Consider the following 17,154-nt stretch of genomic DNA (forward strand, 5'->3'; position numbering starts at 1 on the left):
CGTGGGAGTAAAACAACAAAAACAAAAACAAAATTCTCTTGATTTAAATATTGGAATTATAAAATTTCATCTCATGATGTCATAGAGTCTATATTGTTTTAGAAAGTCATATAAAAATGAAGCAGTCTTATCAAGTGTTCCACAACCTAAAACGAGTTTTCAAATAGCCACGTTTTGCACGTTTGATGAAATAAATGTTTATTTTGTTTGTGTTAAAGACAGTAATGATGCTAATAAGTTTAGTTGAACAATCAAGACTAATTGAGATCATTGTAAAAAAAAAAACAAAAAACCAACAACGTCAGTGGAGCAGTACGAAGCCATCAAACCTTCAACTAATTCTTACACTGCCACCTGTCGCCTACACGAGGAACTGTACAACGGATACGTTTACTTGGACACTTTCTAGGCACACAAAAGTACAAATGACAAACAGCAGCCACCGAGAAAGCACAAAGCAAACGGAAATAAACAGTGAGTGAGGGCGACTCCTTTAAGGCTGAAGAACGTATTTGTAAAAAGATGTTATGTTGCTGCACTGCGTGAGAGGAAAATGGCAGGAGAACAAGAAGGAAGGAAGGCACTTGTGTTATGAAGGCGATTCTTGAACCTTTTAGTGAGCAGCCTTTTAGTCAGCACTGGATGGCTTTCAAATAAAACATTAGCAGGAGGGAATATCGACACTTTTTACATGTATCACTGTGGCGGTCTACAGCAGCCCACAGTGGTCAAACAGGAACATTACATAGTCACGACAATTTCCGTCAAAAAAGATGTTCTGCCCCCTTGTGGCCAAATGGCGCTTGGCTAAAGAATGCAAAATACTGGACTGGTCTGTGTGCATGAGTGACTGAGTGAGAGAGAGAGTGTGTGTGTGAGCGTGTGTGGAAATCAGTCAAACCCCTGCCAGTCGCTCTGTTCAGAATCATACTCGAGCTCTACCCCTATGCAGCGGACTCCCTCCAGCAGCATGGGCGTGCCATGATGGCGGTCTGCAAACAAAAGGTCAACAAATGTATTGTGTCTTTGTGTTGTTGTTGTGGTTGTAATAGTGACATCAGCAAGGGGTAACAACACACAATCAATCAAGGGTGTCCAAACTTTGTCCAGCAAGGGATGCATGAAAAAAAAAATAATCAAAGAATGCCAGGGGCATATTAATATTTTGACATTTTAGATATTTTTTTAAAAGGCTAAAAGCAATCCAATGTATAAGTAATAACTATGAACTTTGTGTTTATAGGTAGCAAAGCACATTAGTAGTAGTATCAACAGTTGAACTCGCCTTTTTCTCTTTTTTTTCAATTTTTCTGTTGTTTTTTTACAGTTTTCTTGTTTACTTGTATTTTTAGGATGAATATTAAACAAATTGCGGCCTGTGTATGGCCCCTGGACTGCACTTTGGACACCTCCACAGTGAGTGAACAGAGTTGCTCACCCATGACTCTGGCATGAACCTTGACCTTGACACACACGTCTTGGTTGTCCTCGCTCAGCAGCTGCACCTCCTCATACAGCACCCCCTCCTGCTGGGCCAGGTACTCACATGTCACCTTCACACCTCCTGAACACACACACATACACACACATCATCGACTTCCACCACACACACACACACACACACACACACTCTTAGTCCTGATGGGGCGTACCCTCGGGAGCGGGAGAGATGTCAATGATCCGGAGGTGGGGGCTCGCTAGCGGCGCTGGACACACATCCTTGCCAAGGGCCGGGATTTCTGGCAGGGTGAATGTGATTTCATAGCGGTGCTGCGTCTTCAGGAAGCCCACCTGGATGCACAGAGAAAAATAGTCAGTCAGGCTGGAGGAGGGAAAAGAGGGGCAAACAGAGGGGACAATATACAGAGAACACCTTGACTGTAACTCAATTGGCGCACTTCTGTACTCACACTTAGCCTTTTGAGTGCATCAGTGCATTCACAATGACAAGTACGGCAAAATGCAGTGCACCGTCAGTATGCGTATGCCGTACTCAAACACTCCCAATAGTAAGTGCACAGTGATGGACACTTACCACCCTCAATAGTTGCCATCTTGGCTACACAGCGGCAGGGGAGGACTACCAAACCTTTCCAAACTTAAAAAGGAGAGAAGAAGAAGCCGATATATATTCACCGTTTCTGGTTGGTGTACGACGACAGTAATGGATGTGGGATAGCACTACATTGTCAAAATTCACACACTCAGGAACTACTGTAAGTACAAAGTATACCCGTTGAAGAGTACTGATGGAAGTACTCCATTTGAGACACAGCACTTGTCTTCTAACATTTCCAATCAGCCGACGCGCGCTGCTTTCTGTCGCCTTCGCGTGACCCCGCTCATCATTTCATGAAAAGCGGTATTCATGCACACTGCCGCCATCCCACACACATGCATCTCCACCCTCGTGTTTCCATGGAGACCCCCCCCAACCCACAGCCCTGACATAACTCCAAAAAATTATTATCTGCTAAATGAGTGCATGCCCGCAGCTTGTTTTTATTGGCCCTCTGCATATTATACAAATAAAATGAATTCATTATTAATGAGATATATTATTAGATACAGTATTGCACTAATTTCCTTTGTCAACTATAACACAAAGCTAAGATGTGGATGTTTTGTTCAGATAGCTTAGCATATATTGACTCCCCCCCAGTCCTTCAATTTTTCTCGATGCGACCCTCGCTGGAAAAAGTTTAGACACCCCTACTGCAGACATTACAATACAAGTGAACTGGAAAAGAAGTAAATATTGCCAATGTTTTGGACCCTTTCAACTCCCAGTGAGATAAAGACAGATATTATTGTGCTGAGCACCCACTAACCCTCCCACACACGCACACACACACACACACACACACACACACACACACACACACACAAGATTAGCACTGATGAAAATTTAATCTTGTCCTTTAGGAGAAAGTCACATGTCCTCCCAACTAACCTGACGACATCTGCCACAGGAAGGTTCACGTACCTTAACCAAGAAGTTGCCGTCATCCTCTGTGGTTACCATGACAACAGAGTCATGCAGCTTGTCATCAAAGTGGACATGCGACGGGGCGCCAGCCTCTGGAGTTTTCTCAGAGAAGCGAACGCCTCCCGCCGCCTTGGCACAACCTGGGGAAGATGAAGGAGAAAGTTTTAGGACGATCGCGTCATTTTCTCAGCAATTCGTCGTTCTTTATTTTCTTTCTCTGACTTGCTGTCTCTCAACTGTACCTCAAGCCCCCTGCTGATAGAGCGCACACACATCCTAGTGAACTGGCTTATTTCACATTAATCCCTGACTTCATCAACCACTAATCTGTCTGCCAGAGGACATGCTTGGAGAAGTGATGCACAATGTACAAATACAACGTATTTGTCTCCTTTGTCTCATTCATTCAACAAGGTGGACATGCAGGTGATGAGATGACATCACTCACCCTTCTTAGCTGCAGCCATCGTCCCAGCAGTCTGCATCACAGGCTCACCATCAACTCGGACCTCAAAGCAGCCTGGAAACATCCGAAGAACACACAGAGACAACATGCAAGAATGAACTGAACTCAGAAGAAATAATGCAATGGCATTCAGGAGGGTGTTTGTCTCGGATTTGCACAGATGTGCTGTAATGGAGCCACAAGACCTAAATTAGAGAAAGAGCTGCTGTCAACAGACTTCTAAACAGTCTAAGAGGATTAAGTGGAGGCTGGTGCCATGCAGCTGGAGCCATACCAACATAAAAAAAACATGAGGAAGTCTGCATGAGTTTGTAATCAATAACTGTCAGTTGTGTCACAACGCCGGTGTTAGAAGCACACATTCAACTAAATGGCTAGCAATCACTAAACGAATCAAATAGAACAACCGTTATTGCACTAATAAAGGCAGCAATATTGAAATAGTAACATATCTTGAGCTAAAAAGAAGCTAACACGTGTGGGAAAAGTGTCAAACTAAAAATAATAACACAATAACAAGTCAAATGTGTCTTACTTGGTTTTCCTGAGCTGCAACAACAGCGACAACAAACGAAATTAAAAAGGCAGTGCAATAATAGAAAGTGTGACTGAAAACTGGTCAGCGCCCCCAAACGTCACTTCCGCATTGGCTCACGTGACGGCTCCTCCCGCTTCTCTTACTTCAAGTTAGACGTGGGCGATTCTGCTCATCTTGGTGTCGATCCGATACCAAGTACACGCAGGGCCATTATCGACGATAACAAAATGTTTTACTTCGACATTTTTAAAGATGATTGATTTACTTTGTGAGTTTTACCTTGAATATGTTGATTCACAGTTATAATAACGATAAAACACAGGACAAGGATTACTTTTGATCAACAAACTTAGCTGCGAACAATATCAACAAAAAATACAATTATTCCCCTTTATATACAATTGTTTGAGCAAAATAAAGTAAATACTGCAAAATAAGTAAAGAAAAGCAAACACTACTATTGTCTCGCATTCAAATCCTTTGTCCTCCCGAGTCCAACAACTTATTTTGTTTGTAAACTATATAACACTATACAACATCACAATATAGTTGAACATCACAAAAAAACACACACAGATATTTGTGAAAATAAAGAGAACTGAAAAACATAGAGCAAAAACAGGTGAGTCTTTATGAATTCACAAATAAAAATCCAATTCAATAATAAAAATAAATGTAATTTATAAGTGCTTTTCTAAAAACTCAAGGACACTCGACAAGATACAGACAAAACAAATGGTGCTGGACAGAGGGAATACAAGAGGAAGATCTGAGGGCACGGGGTGGCAATGTGGTGGAGGTCAATCAGATAAAGTGTTTGTAATCTATTCAGTTCGTGTCAGGGAGCCAGTGTAGTTGCTGCAGGATGGGTATGATATGATGGAATGAGAGGGTTCTGGTTATAATCTGGGCAGCAGAATTCTGCACCAGTTGAAGCATGTGGAGGGACGTCTGGGGTAATACTGGTAATGATGCAAATTGGAATATAACAGCCTGTGTGTAATGAATGTATATAATACACAAGTTGCACTTTTTGAATGAAATTACTGATATAAATCAAGTTTTTGGTCATATTGTCATTTAGTGAGCAGCACCCGGATACAGATATTTGAGGCAAATGGTGGTCACAGCAGATAGCAGATGACCAACCTAAGGCACACAATAATGTGCAATAAGCATGACGTCTAATCAGTATCTCGATGCCACACCTGTGAGGTGGATAGTTTAGAAATTGTGAATGCTCACCAACAGATTTGTGAACAACATTTGAGAGAGTTAAGCCGTTTGTGTACAAAGAAAAAGTTGTACATGTTTGAGTTTGGCACATGAAGAATGGGAGCAAAAACAAGTGTTGAGTTTATATTTTTGTTGTGTAGGTAAGGGTTTGTCTGTCATTTATTTATATGCGTTTTCTGTTTTTTACAACAGCCTGTTTTAACATTATTCCTTTCGGTAAATATACTAAACCCTGATGCCATATTTGTACAGTATGTATGTTTTCTATGTAATTCCGTAGTAATGTCACTTCCAAACCAAAAAAAATCCCACGAACGGAAGCACTTGTTGGTGTGCGACTGTGACGCCATTTCCGGTGAAGCCTTAGGGGGAAAAAAACAAAACAAGCTACAGCTAGCAAGAAAATGTATTTTTTTTAAAACTCGCTCACTCGAATAGATGGCCACCAAATGAGGCAATGGTGTAAACATTTCGTGAACCATGAATTTAAGGGGACTCTTTCAGGATTTTAATCCCAGGTAATGATGAATGCTAGTGAGCTTTGGCTCAGCGAGTAGCACCGAGTAGAGTTAGCGGCTAATTGCTGATTGTCTGGACATTAAACATCAGAATGCTAGCTATTGAACAAATACCAAATATAACGCGGCGGGAACTTGCCGATAAAGTTAAAAAGTTTGTAGTTTTAGTAGTATTTTGAGCTATCTGAAATACCAGTACGACACCGATGTCAAATGCTGCGTAGCTAACATTTGACAGTACTAGTCTAAGTACATCTCGTTAAATAAGTTTTGTAGCAGCAACTGTTTCTGTCGTTTTGTGAGTTCCAGCCAGGCTATGAAGGATAATCATGTGCTAATCTATTTCTTTACGTTGGTTGATACTTGTACTGTTGTCAACATCTTCAGTGTATTCTCTCTGCAGCAAGTTCCTGATCTACTTGTGCCTGCTACTTTTCTCTGTCTTGTTGTCCCTGAGGCTGGATGGAGTCATCCACTGGAGCTACTGGGCAGTGTTCACGCCAATATGGCTGTGGAAAGTGCTAGTAATCATCGGGGCCTCAGTGGGCGCCGGAGTGTGGGCACACAACCCTCAGTACAGGTAGTGTGGCGGTTTCTGCAGGACAAGCAAGCAGGCATGACATGTCCTTTTCTGTCAGGGCTGAAGGTGAGACGTGCGTGGAGTTCAAGGCCATGCTGATTGCTGTGGGCCTCCATGTCCTCTTGCTCATGTTTGAGGTGTTGGTGTGTGACCGGGTGGCGAGGGAAAGCGGAAACTTCTGGCTCCTTGTCTTCATGCCTCTCTTCTTTGTTTCGCCTGTCTCCGTTGCAGCGTGTGTCTGGGGATTTAGACATGACCGCTCCCTGGAAGTAAGTCACATCACCATAATGTAGAATGATCTAGAAAGTCCACACAGGATGAAGGAATAACAAGGCCTTTCTTCACTCCTCCTCAGCTGGAGGTGTTTTGCTCAGTGAACATTCTTCAGTTCATCTTCATCGCTCTGAAGTTGGACGGCATCATCGGCTGGCCTTGGCTGGTGAGTACATGAGATGACATTTCCGTCTGTACAAGGATCATCTAGAGTCATGGGGGTGTGTGCGCAGGTGGTGTGTGTGCCACTGTGGATCCTCATGTCCTTCCTGTGTCTCGTCGTCCTCTACTACATTATCTGGTCGGTCCTTTTCCTCCGCTCCATCGACATCATCGCCGAGCAGCGGCGGACTCACATCACCATGGCCATCAGCTGGATGACCATCGTGGTTCCGCTCCTCACCTTCGAGGTGACTTTTGAAGGGGTTGGTACAGACGTTTAACTTTTTTTGTGGCGTTGACATAACATTCTCTCTCAGATCCTACTGGTGCACAAGCTGGACAATGACAACAGTTTGAGCCACGTGTGCATCTTCGTGCCACTGTGGCTCTCGCTGCTCACACTCATGGTCACCACTTTTGGGCAGAAGGGAGGAAACCACTGTGAGTATAAACCACACTTCCGAATGACTTAAAACAAATAGTTTAATCACCAAATAATTTTTTCCCGCTGTCTGTCCTAATAGGGTGGTTTGGCATACGCAAAGACTTTTGCCACTTTCTGCTGGAGCTCCTACCCTTTCTGCGAGAGTATGGCAACGTCTCGTACGACCTCCAACGCAGTGACGACCCTGAGGCTGCGGAGGACCCCCCTGTTCCTGAGCCGCCCCCCAAAATTGCCCCTATGTTCCATAAGAAGACAGGTGTGGTGATCACACAGAGTCCTGGCAAATACTTTGTCGCCCCGTCCAAACTGTGCATCGACATGCCCGACTAAAGGCAGTGCCGGGCTGCAGTGCCCTCACTCGGACTCTGCATGAAAAAAGAACAGCTTCTCACTTTGCTGTCACAGGACTGCTTGGAGTCGTTTGAAGGACCTTTGACCTCCTGTGAACATTAAAGCGGACACAGCTGAGGAGGTGAACGCGTACGAATGCCGTCTCACTGTCAGATGGGACCATCGGAGAGACGTCCTCACAAGAGGACTTTATAAGTTGTGGTACCATCTTGTCCTCTTTGCTCTCTGCAATCAATCACGCTGCTTCCATGATGGTTCCACCTTGGAGGCTGCGTGCACTGAAAAAAATTGCACTTACATATTCAGAGAAATTGTTTTTCTATTCCTGTATGTAAATAAGTGAATTTGTCATGAGGGACCAGGGCAACGGACAAAATATTGTTCCTCATCCACTATAAAGGAGTCGACATGTTCCTGATTGTTCTTCATTGTTGTGCTTTGATCAGGCTTCTTGTTTGACTGTTTGGTGTCGAGATGAGAGATTAAACTGTTGCAATACGTCACATGACTCCGTCTTGGATCATCACAACATTTTACAGTCAGCATGTTAGCGTCTTCATGAATCCTTCATCTTGAACAATCTAGGACAGCACTCCTTTGCTACAATACAGCTGGTACAGAGTTCGACTTAAAGCTGGACCCAAATTCCTGGAAAAGAAGAGACACTGCAGCTTTACCGGCTGCTCCTGCATCAGCTGTGAGCACAAAGTCAAATGGAAAAAAAAAACAAACCTGTTGAGCCTTCCGTATTGGATGGTGGACAGCAGCTTCTCTTTCTCTGCTTCGCTTTTGCATTTTTCATATGCCTTCAAGAGACTGAGGAGGGAAATGTGAGGGGAAAAAAGATTCTCTAATTAGCAGTTTTTTCTGTAGTGGTACGCCATCATGTACCTCAGTTTTAAAGGTCACAGGTTCATTTTGGGTACAGTAAGGAAGCAAAATGCAAAACAAATCAGCTTAGCTAATGATTAAAAAAAAAAAAAACTGCTAGCAGGTAATGCTACAATAAATACAATTGTATGTGAAATTACAACCTCTAATGTTTACATTTTAAGCTTCTACAATTACTGCTTTTTTGTAATATTCAGACTTTTCTCATAAAATTGCAGTATTTTCCTCATGACTTTTTCCTCATAAAGTACAACTTTTTTGTCATTAATTTTGTCTAAATGTACATAACATTGCAATACTTTCTCGTAAAATAATTTTTCCTGTAAAATGACCCCCCCCCAAACAAAATTCTGAAAAAGAAAAGAAATATATAGTTTACAAGGTTTCTTTTTAGCCAATGGGGATGTCATAAAACTTAATGTAAAAAAATTCAAACTATCCCTTCAATAGTTACTTTAATAGTTTAATAGCTTGTGGTACATTTCCCATTTTTTACTGAACAATGGAGGCACACTGCTTTCGTCTTATCCACTTGTCGTTGTCCGTTTACATATTTCACTGGGAAAGCCAAGTGGTCCCAAACAGGCGACGAACAACGAAAAAGGGCTTTTAAGCTCCGGCTTCTCCTTGGCATTATCACTGACCATGACTCCCGCTAGCCAAAGGCTGGGCTGCACTGTATTTGTTTACAGAGTAGACGCGTGACGCCACAATCGCTTTCTGTCCCTCATCAGTTGAGTGTCTTATAAACAATGGGAGGATTGTTGCGCGAGCTCCATATCTTGCCATGGCTGAAGACGAAAGTGGATGTACAGTAAATATACTACTCAAAAAAATTAAAGGAACACTTCGAACACATCAGATCTAAACTGGGGGAAAAATGATCTTGAATATCTTTATTAGTAACAAAATGATGCCACATAATTTGATAGAAATGAAAATCATCACAGGGCCGCACGTTGGTCTAGCGGTTAGCACGTTGGCCAACACAGTAACAGCTTGGAGATCGGGAAGACTTGGGTTCGATTCTCCTCTGGGCATTTCTCATTGAAGCTCATTGATGCCCTGGTCCAGAATGGGAGGAGATCCCCCCAGGACACCATCCGTAGTCTCATTAGGAGCATGCCCCAAAATTGTCAGGCATGCGTACAAGCACGTGGGGGCCACACAAACTACTGAGAATCATTTTGAGTTGCTACAACGACATTTTAGCAAAATGGACCAGTGTGCTGCATCATTTTTTTCACTTTCATTTTTGGGGTGTCTTTGATTTCCCCCCTCTATAGGGTGATCATTTTCATTTCTATCAAATTATGTGGGATCATTTTGTTACTAATACATCACCCATTTATTATCAGGAAAGATATTCAAGATCATTTTCCCCCCAGTTTAGATCTGATGTGTTTTCGAAGTGTTCCTTTAATTCTTTTGAGCAGTGTAGTAGCAAGACACCACAAAAGATTTTCAACACATCACCCAAAAAAAAAAACAAACAAAAAAGAAGTTTGGAGCGTCTTTGTATTTTACAAGGAGGGTGCAAGTTGACCAGCCGGACCAACAGGTGAGTATGGTAACTTTTTTGCTTTTTGACTTGTTTACTTTGAAATGTTACACCTTTGTTACCTACCTGGAGCGTTGAAAACACTATGCTCAGTCTGAAATTTTGCACGCTATGACATTATTGTATTATTATCACTATTGTTATGACATTTTGAGTATGAGATTGTTTACCTTGTCAAACTAACACAGCATTTTTATTGCACCCATGTGACAAATAGTTCTATTCACTTATCTGTGCTTGGAAGAGATGTTATTATTTAAGGGGCTTCGCGCTATTTATTTATTGTGTATTATTGAATGGACTGAAGGCGAAGACTTCTGTTTTTTCATTGTTATATTTTAAAAGATAGATAGTTGGATGTTTATTGTCATTGCACACAGTATACAACAAAACTTAGTTTGGTGACTCCACTTCCATTTCTAGCAACGTTAAGACATGTTAAAACTTTAAATGTTCCAAATGTAACAGGCATGAAAATATAGATTTAAGATATGGAATGTAAAAGATTGATCCCATCAAATAAGACGTTCATTCGACAAGTCTTTTTTTCGTTTGAGTCTAAGCAAGAAATACATGTAACATGTTGACAGTGCCTTTACAGCATGCTTGGGGATATGATGTGCTCCTTTACACATTTGAAAATACCGTAAGAATGACACTTTTATAATAATTGGCATCTTTATTTTATTACGCAAGATTAATGTCTACATCAACAAACATTAAACGTAGAATCGAATCGAATCGTTTTGTTTTTAAAATATGTCGTTTTTGAATCGTATTGTAGCTTGTGTATGTAAATTCGAATCGAATCGTCAATTACAAAGAGATTTACATTCCTTGTACTGTTACACCCCTAGATTATGAATACATTACACCTCCTGTAAAAGTACCTTTGTGGAGTACTGTAATTCTCCAGGATAGCAGCCGCTTTGTCTCCAGACAGGCCACTCACTTGCATCAGCTGTCTGGCAAAAGCTTCTCGCACTGTCTGACTCTGAATGAGGACGACACATACATCACTTTCTGTCACACGGCAGCGTGACGAAAACACCCAGCTCACCTTGTTTTTGATGGCACCGTAGTTAAATTCTGCGAAAGACATGAGCGAGCAGGAGGGAGTGTCGTCCTCGCGGTCGGGGTCACCTTCCAGCTCCCGGGAGCGGCACACCAACGTGCGGTTCTGGGGAGAACATGGTGGCTTCAAAGAAAGCGCCCAAATACCACAGAGGTGTTCGCAGAAAGTGAGGCGAGCGCCCGGCTCACCTGGTACACTTTGGTGAGGTGTCGCGTCATGATGCTGAGGTAGGCCGCTGACTCCTTCACGTCGTGCACCCTCTTGACGAAGAAGCCGTCCACCACCTGCGTGTTGATGATGGCCTGCTGCAGCGTCTTTTCAGGAAGGCTCAAGTGTGACGCCGCCTTCCCCTGTTCCTCCACCAGGTAGATGGGCCTCCGTAGGCCACACCTCTTCAGGCGAAACTGATAGGGACAACTTTGATCCAAACAGCGTTTGGTTGTCCCATCAATGAGGTGGAGGTGCTCTTACCTTCTGCTCCCTGAAGCGTCCGTCAATGATGCTGCCACACAGGTCATCCATCCGCTTCCTCTCGATGATGAAATCAAGGACAAGCTCTTTGCTTGCAGCTACAGAGGGTGGCATGGGAATGTTTGTTCTTGCATGGCGTAGACAAAAGGGGAACGGAAACGGGCCACAACTACTACCTGACGCAAGGGCAACCTTCTCCTGGGCCACCCACAGGAAGTCGCCAACGTTAAGCTTCCTGACGTCAAATTTGACACCGTTCCTCTGGAGCTCTTTGACTAGCTCATGTTTGCGATGATGGCTGCCGCTGTGAACACAACAACACTCCCTGAAACATGCACATCAGTCAGACGAGCATATCAATGTTCAGCCGACGCCTCACCCCGTCGTCTCAATGAAGTCGACACAGAGGACAATATCATAGGTTCCGGGTAGGAGACGTCCTCCGCTCAGCACCTTGCTTCTTGGCTCAGCCAGCCTGAGAGAAAATGATTTATGCTGTCTCTCAAATGGGATACTTGCGTTAGTACACTTCAGTAAGCATACTGTGTAAAACTGGGTACTTAGTATCTGAGTGTGTGAATGTTAACAGTGTCGTGTTGTCCCAAATCCATTACTGTCAGAAATGTCAATGACACTGCTGCTTCTTTTTCTGTTCACTACAGGTTGCTCCTCAGCAGCCATTATAAGTTAGTCCCTTCCCTTCCACTACGTAACCAAGATGGCGACTATTGAGGGTGGCAAGTGTCCGTCACTGGGCACTCACCATTTTGAGTGTGTTGAGTGCAACACCTGAGTACTGACAGTGTACTGCATTTTGCCGTATTTCTCAACCAATGTGTGTTGCACCATTGCCCTTTGAGATTGCTGTCGCTCTAGCATGGCTTATGCTGACGTCTGCTTGATTTTTTTTAATATAGGAATGTCCAAACGTTTTCCAACGTGGGCCTCATACTGAAAAATCAAAGGATGTGGGGGGCCACGTTGATATTTTTTTAAATATATTTTTGTATTTTTTTATTTTCTTATATAATTTTTGATTTTGTAAAAAGAATAAAAGTGATATATATATTTTAAAGACAAAGCTTTATGTTATTAGTTATTAGTATAAACACTTCCATTTGGTTTCTTGACATTACAGTAATTATCTTTCCATTATAATAATGGACAAGATTTAGCACTTCACAGAGAAACCCATTATCAGTCTCCTCCTTGAAGAGCAACTGTAGGGCTGGCCTCGAGGAGAAGAGCAGTAGGAGGAAGAACCGTGTTGCCACAGCACAAACCCCGGATTCATCATTCCCCTGCACCAACTGTGGCCGAGTGTGCCTGTCACGAATCGGCCTCGCCCAGACGTGGTCAACACCCTTACATCTACGTTCGCAAAGCCAAGCCAACAAGACGACGACCACAGCTGCACTGGCGTAGACTGACGGAAACGTGGCTGTCAATTTGTGACTGCACTACTTCCTGAGCTACTGCCTTTTTCTCTCTCCTATTTTTGCTGTTATTTTATTAATGAATGTATTCATTTATTTTTCTATTAATTATTAATGTTGGTAATGGTATGGGTTTAATTTTGAACATGCATACAAGTTTCACTGGAATACATCACAGTACAATTCTCAATTCCACATGCTTATTTAACCTTACCCCCTCTTTTTCACATCAATTACATTTGTTCACTTCCTGTATTTAAAGGTACTCTTTGCCAATGTTAAATAGGAAAATCATAAGGCAGTCTAACAATGTGGCACAATAGGAGTCAAGGATACAGGATATAATCACTGTAAATAAATAACAGTCATAATCAATATATAATAACTGATGAAAAGGTTAATCGTTGACAGAAACATAGTTGGATGATGAGTGAGTACAGACAATGTATTCACAAAGAAATGAAGAGTTAGTAGTAAGTGCAACAGTGATTAGACATAACGCCAGTTTAGCGTACGCTGGTGCCTCCACATAGGAACATAATCCTGGTTTCAGAGACAGAACTCGGAACTGAAACCAGCTAAACGCAACAAAATGTGTAGGCCTACCTGGAGAGCAGCGAAGCATACAAGTGTATTCAAGGGTCAACATGTGTGCCGAATACATAAAAAAATGCATACATGTTGGCAGGTCTGGAAGTGTCCTCGCTCATTTAGTTCTAACTCACCGTATTTTATCCTTCTCTTCATTGTCATCATCATCGTAATCGTCATCGTCATCTCCACTAGCAGTGAGGTCAACAACTGCCGGACCACCTTCCTCCTCATCGCCAAGCACGTGTGGACCTGCTTTCGAACCTGGTTCTGATGATGCCAGACGTTGTGCCAAAGACAGACCTTCCTGTGTCAAAGAGTAGCTGACAAGAGGAGACGTCAGTCATGATGATGAAGAATTGACCAGGGGTCTCATCTCTAAAACTGTGTGGAATTTGGACTAAACGTTTTGGTAGGCACACTTTGGTTTGTTGGCATATGTAAAATACTCAGACTTATAAAAAGTGGCGCATGCACATCTTCACCCAATTTTTGTTTTATACAGCTCACCGTGTGCATACGCTACGCGGCCTCACGTCACGCCTCCACTTCGCCATAGAAGGTCAATGCAAAGTGATCCATGAATGCGACATCCATATTTAACAACCCTTGATTACATTCCGAAATACAGTTTGGGAAAAAGACGACGAGAACTAAGAAGCAGAATTATCGGAGGCTATAAAATACTGGTTGGAGAGTTGAAGGCCCCAAAAGTATAACATTTGGAGGACACAGCAGTGGCATAACACATAAAAGAAAGTTGGATTCAAGCTGTCTGTAGGTTTCAGCAAGTCAAATTTAATACTTTTTAAAGACCATAATGAAAACAATTCATGACCCATTTCTCATCCATACATGCAAAAAAAGACAGGAAGAAAACGTGGCGGTTTTCTCCACTGTTACGCTTTGCTGCAACGCACCGCGGCGCACACACAGCACACTTGCTAGTTGTGCTCGATGAAATCTCCATCTGTTTTGTAGTTGTTATAGCATCCTCAAAAATAGAAACAATTAAGAGCAGTCATCAATTCAACTAACCACGGAAAGAAACAAATTAGCTTAAAGATATATTGTGTGGGAGTCCCATACAATATACATTTGAAGTCTTGTCCAATTTATTTACAACATCTACAACATTTTCATCACACATCACTGTCTTTGTTTTTGGGAAACTTTAAAAATGACAAATCTGGTCTTTTGGGACGTCTATTGGAACAATTAATTCCTGAGCAGTGTGCCGAGGACAAGTTTACAATGCAATTCTTCTGGATTCTGCTCCCCATCATGGCGGCGAAACCCGCCCAGGGCATAATAAGGAAGTGGATTCCGAGTCAGCTCTCCTGTTCTATAATCTCCTTGGTTTTTGATGGTTACTGCAATGATTGATTACCCTTTAACCACTTCCATTAAATGTAATATCCAAATTAATTTGTAACACATGACTGCACTTCACCACGTAACATGTGCGCCGCGTTTTAACATGTCTTCAAAAAGTACGTACAACAGGTACAGAGTTGGTGGACTGGTGCGCACATTCTCAAGTCAGGTTTTGTTTTTATAGATAACATACTTCGCGTGGAAAACACCCCGTGCAGCTTTTTTGCGGATGCAAGCTTTATAGACAAGATCCCTGGTACGGGGGTGGATCAACGTACCGTGCGGGACTGTGGGTCTTCAGCAGCAGGTTCCTCTGCACCAGCGTGGCCACTGATGACCAGGCCGTGTACTTGCTACCAAGGTCAGGCTATGAGCGTAGACGGAGGGAACACACCTAACATAACCAATAATCAATTAATCCAATCATTGTGAAGACACAGAGCAGGACTGACCACTGTGAATGATTTATCACAAAGATGCTGTGCCTGGGCCTGCAGCTCCATCTTGAACATGAAGCCTTTACTGCCTGGCATCTGCAACGACACCAATGTCAATGAAGCCTTGCTGAAGTCACGTCAGTGTGACGATGTCTGGTATACCTGCGACTGTCTATAAAGTGTCAGCATGACAGCATAACCTCCGGATCCTTTCTGGGGCACATACTCTTTCTTCTTCTTCTTCTTCCCTCCTCCTTTATCATCCTTAGCATCTTTCTTTAACACATCGGAATGATAGAAAACCCATTGTTCAGCCATCATCCAGGGATGAACATCATTCACACCACCAAAACATCTTTTAAATAGTCATGCAAAGCTACCAAGTGATTACTTACACATCCAACACGTCATTTCTCTCACATATTGCTACAACTATGAATTTTTATTATTGGTATGTGTTACCTTTCTGCTGGGATCTGGCCTCTTGTTGTCTGACCTGTCAGGAGGCAGTGCTCTTTCATGGGGAGTATAAACAGGACTATCCTGACCTAAGGAAGAATTTTGTATGTTGTCTATTTGCATCACCACATCTTTCACAAAATGTCATTCTAAATGTAAAATGTACTCACCGTGTTCTCTGTAGTATTGTTGCAGTTTAGAGTCCAGGATTTTGCATATCCCATCTCCAAAGTTTTGCAGTATCTTGGCCTCTTTGGCATCCCGAAGCGGAAGTGGATATTTATTCAGAGAGCTGATTGCCTGCACACACACACACACGCAAATTACCTTCAAAGACTGGACTTTTTCCTCAACAAACACGTACCCTCATGTGGTCTTAAATGACTTTAGCGTTGGTACCTTCTGGTAAGTGTACTGGATCTTCAGGCCTTTCTCCTTGGCCTCGTCCCTTAGCTCGGTGAGCCACTTGAGGAACAGGGGGTTCGGGCAGGGGGGTAGGGTTCGTTTTCGACCCAGTTGGACTGGTTCAGAGGCTGACATCTCGCTGGAAAGGACACAGAATCATTAAGTGAACATTTCGTCAGATGCACCACGACGAGCTACTTCAAACAACAGACATGCTAACGTTAGCCAACCTGCTAACTTTAGCTAGACTGCTAACTGACAGATATAAAACACAAGCGTACTAGAACGGGTTCGCCCACAAACTACTTCGATGTACACACAACACGATTCCTCACCTTGTACTTTCGAATTTCCCGCAGAAATGCAATGACGAGCTAGGCTCGACAAACTGCACTTCCGTGTCGTGACGTAACGGAGGAGGTGTTAGCAGAAGAAGGCGGGGCTAAAAACCTAAGAAACCGTCAACGTGCTGAAAAATAAGCTGAATGAGTGCACTGTAAGCGGATGTTTGATTCGTGAACATTAAATATTAAAAATAAAATGCTAAAGTGACATCTAAATGAAATATATTTTAATGTTGAACAATTTTCTACATACATTGTGATGTTGTGACCTTTGAGCCAGTGTTAAGTCAAATTACCAGACCGTTAATTGTGCTGTCACCTCAGTCAGCCTGCTCATACCCTCCAGCTAAGTGGGCGTTTGCTAGATTCCTCCGACAAGACCTGACAGAGACCAGGAATCCGACCTCGCCCTGCCAAAGCCACTTCTTCTGGTGAAAGCTCGAACGCAGGGTGCAGTCACTACCATGTCACATGATCCCATCACAACTTTGCAACTTTGAGTGAATGTAAATATCAGAGAAATCAATGCAGTGTGATATATTACTCCTT

At 42.7% G+C, this 17,154-nt stretch overlaps 3 protein-coding genes across 4 annotated transcripts; 1 reads left to right on the plus strand and 2 right to left on the minus strand.

Annotated features, from left to right (window-relative positions):
* Positions 1 to 181: 181 nt before the first annotated feature.
* adissp (adipose secreted signaling protein) lies at positions 182 to 4,118 on the minus strand. Of its 2 annotated transcripts, XM_054753464.1 has the most exons (6): positions 3,991 to 4,118; positions 3,438 to 3,509; positions 2,987 to 3,129; positions 1,653 to 1,791; positions 1,439 to 1,564; positions 182 to 992 (listed from the first exon to the last, which is right to left on the minus strand). In XM_054753464.1, the coding sequence occupies exons 2-6, from the start codon at positions 3,472 to 3,474 to the stop codon at positions 892 to 894; spliced, it is 546 nt and encodes a 181-aa protein (XP_054609439.1). In that variant the 5' UTR covers positions 3,475 to 3,509; positions 3,991 to 4,118; the 3' UTR covers positions 182 to 891. The 2 variants fall into 2 exon arrangements, with proteins under 2 accessions (XP_054609439.1, XP_054609437.1); XM_054753462.1 differs by lacking the exon at positions 3,991 to 4,118 and having other exon boundaries at positions 3,438 to 3,953.
* Positions 4,119 to 4,385: 267 nt separating this feature from the next.
* Positions 4,386 to 16,683, minus strand: mus81 (MUS81 structure-specific endonuclease subunit). Its single transcript, XM_054753637.1, has 16 exons — positions 16,597 to 16,683; positions 16,256 to 16,400; positions 16,027 to 16,156; positions 15,860 to 15,945; positions 15,560 to 15,673; positions 15,413 to 15,493; positions 15,239 to 15,327; positions 13,718 to 13,906; positions 11,936 to 12,031; positions 11,733 to 11,860; positions 11,557 to 11,654; positions 11,274 to 11,489; positions 11,071 to 11,190; positions 10,901 to 11,004; positions 8,291 to 8,374; positions 4,386 to 8,206 (listed from the first exon to the last, which is right to left on the minus strand). Exons 2-16 carry the CDS (start codon positions 16,394 to 16,396, stop codon positions 8,140 to 8,142), a joined length of 1,743 nt encoding a protein of 580 aa, XP_054609612.1. The 5' UTR covers positions 16,397 to 16,400; positions 16,597 to 16,683; the 3' UTR covers positions 4,386 to 8,139.
* On the plus strand, positions 5,557 to 8,066 carry tmem185 (transmembrane protein 185). The gene is made up of 7 exons (XM_054753638.1): positions 5,557 to 5,747; positions 6,151 to 6,327; positions 6,386 to 6,596; positions 6,683 to 6,766; positions 6,834 to 7,010; positions 7,080 to 7,203; positions 7,287 to 8,066. Exons 1-7 carry the CDS (start codon positions 5,710 to 5,712, stop codon positions 7,535 to 7,537), a joined length of 1,062 nt encoding a protein of 353 aa, XP_054609613.1. The 5' UTR covers positions 5,557 to 5,709; the 3' UTR covers positions 7,538 to 8,066.
* Positions 16,684 to 17,154: the final 471 nt, after the last annotated feature.

The sequence above is a fragment of the Dunckerocampus dactyliophorus genome, chromosome 15, assembly GCF_027744805.1.
Source record: "Dunckerocampus dactyliophorus isolate RoL2022-P2 chromosome 15, RoL_Ddac_1.1, whole genome shotgun sequence".
Classification (NCBI taxonomy): Eukaryota; Metazoa; Chordata; class Actinopteri; order Syngnathiformes; family Syngnathidae; genus Dunckerocampus; species Dunckerocampus dactyliophorus.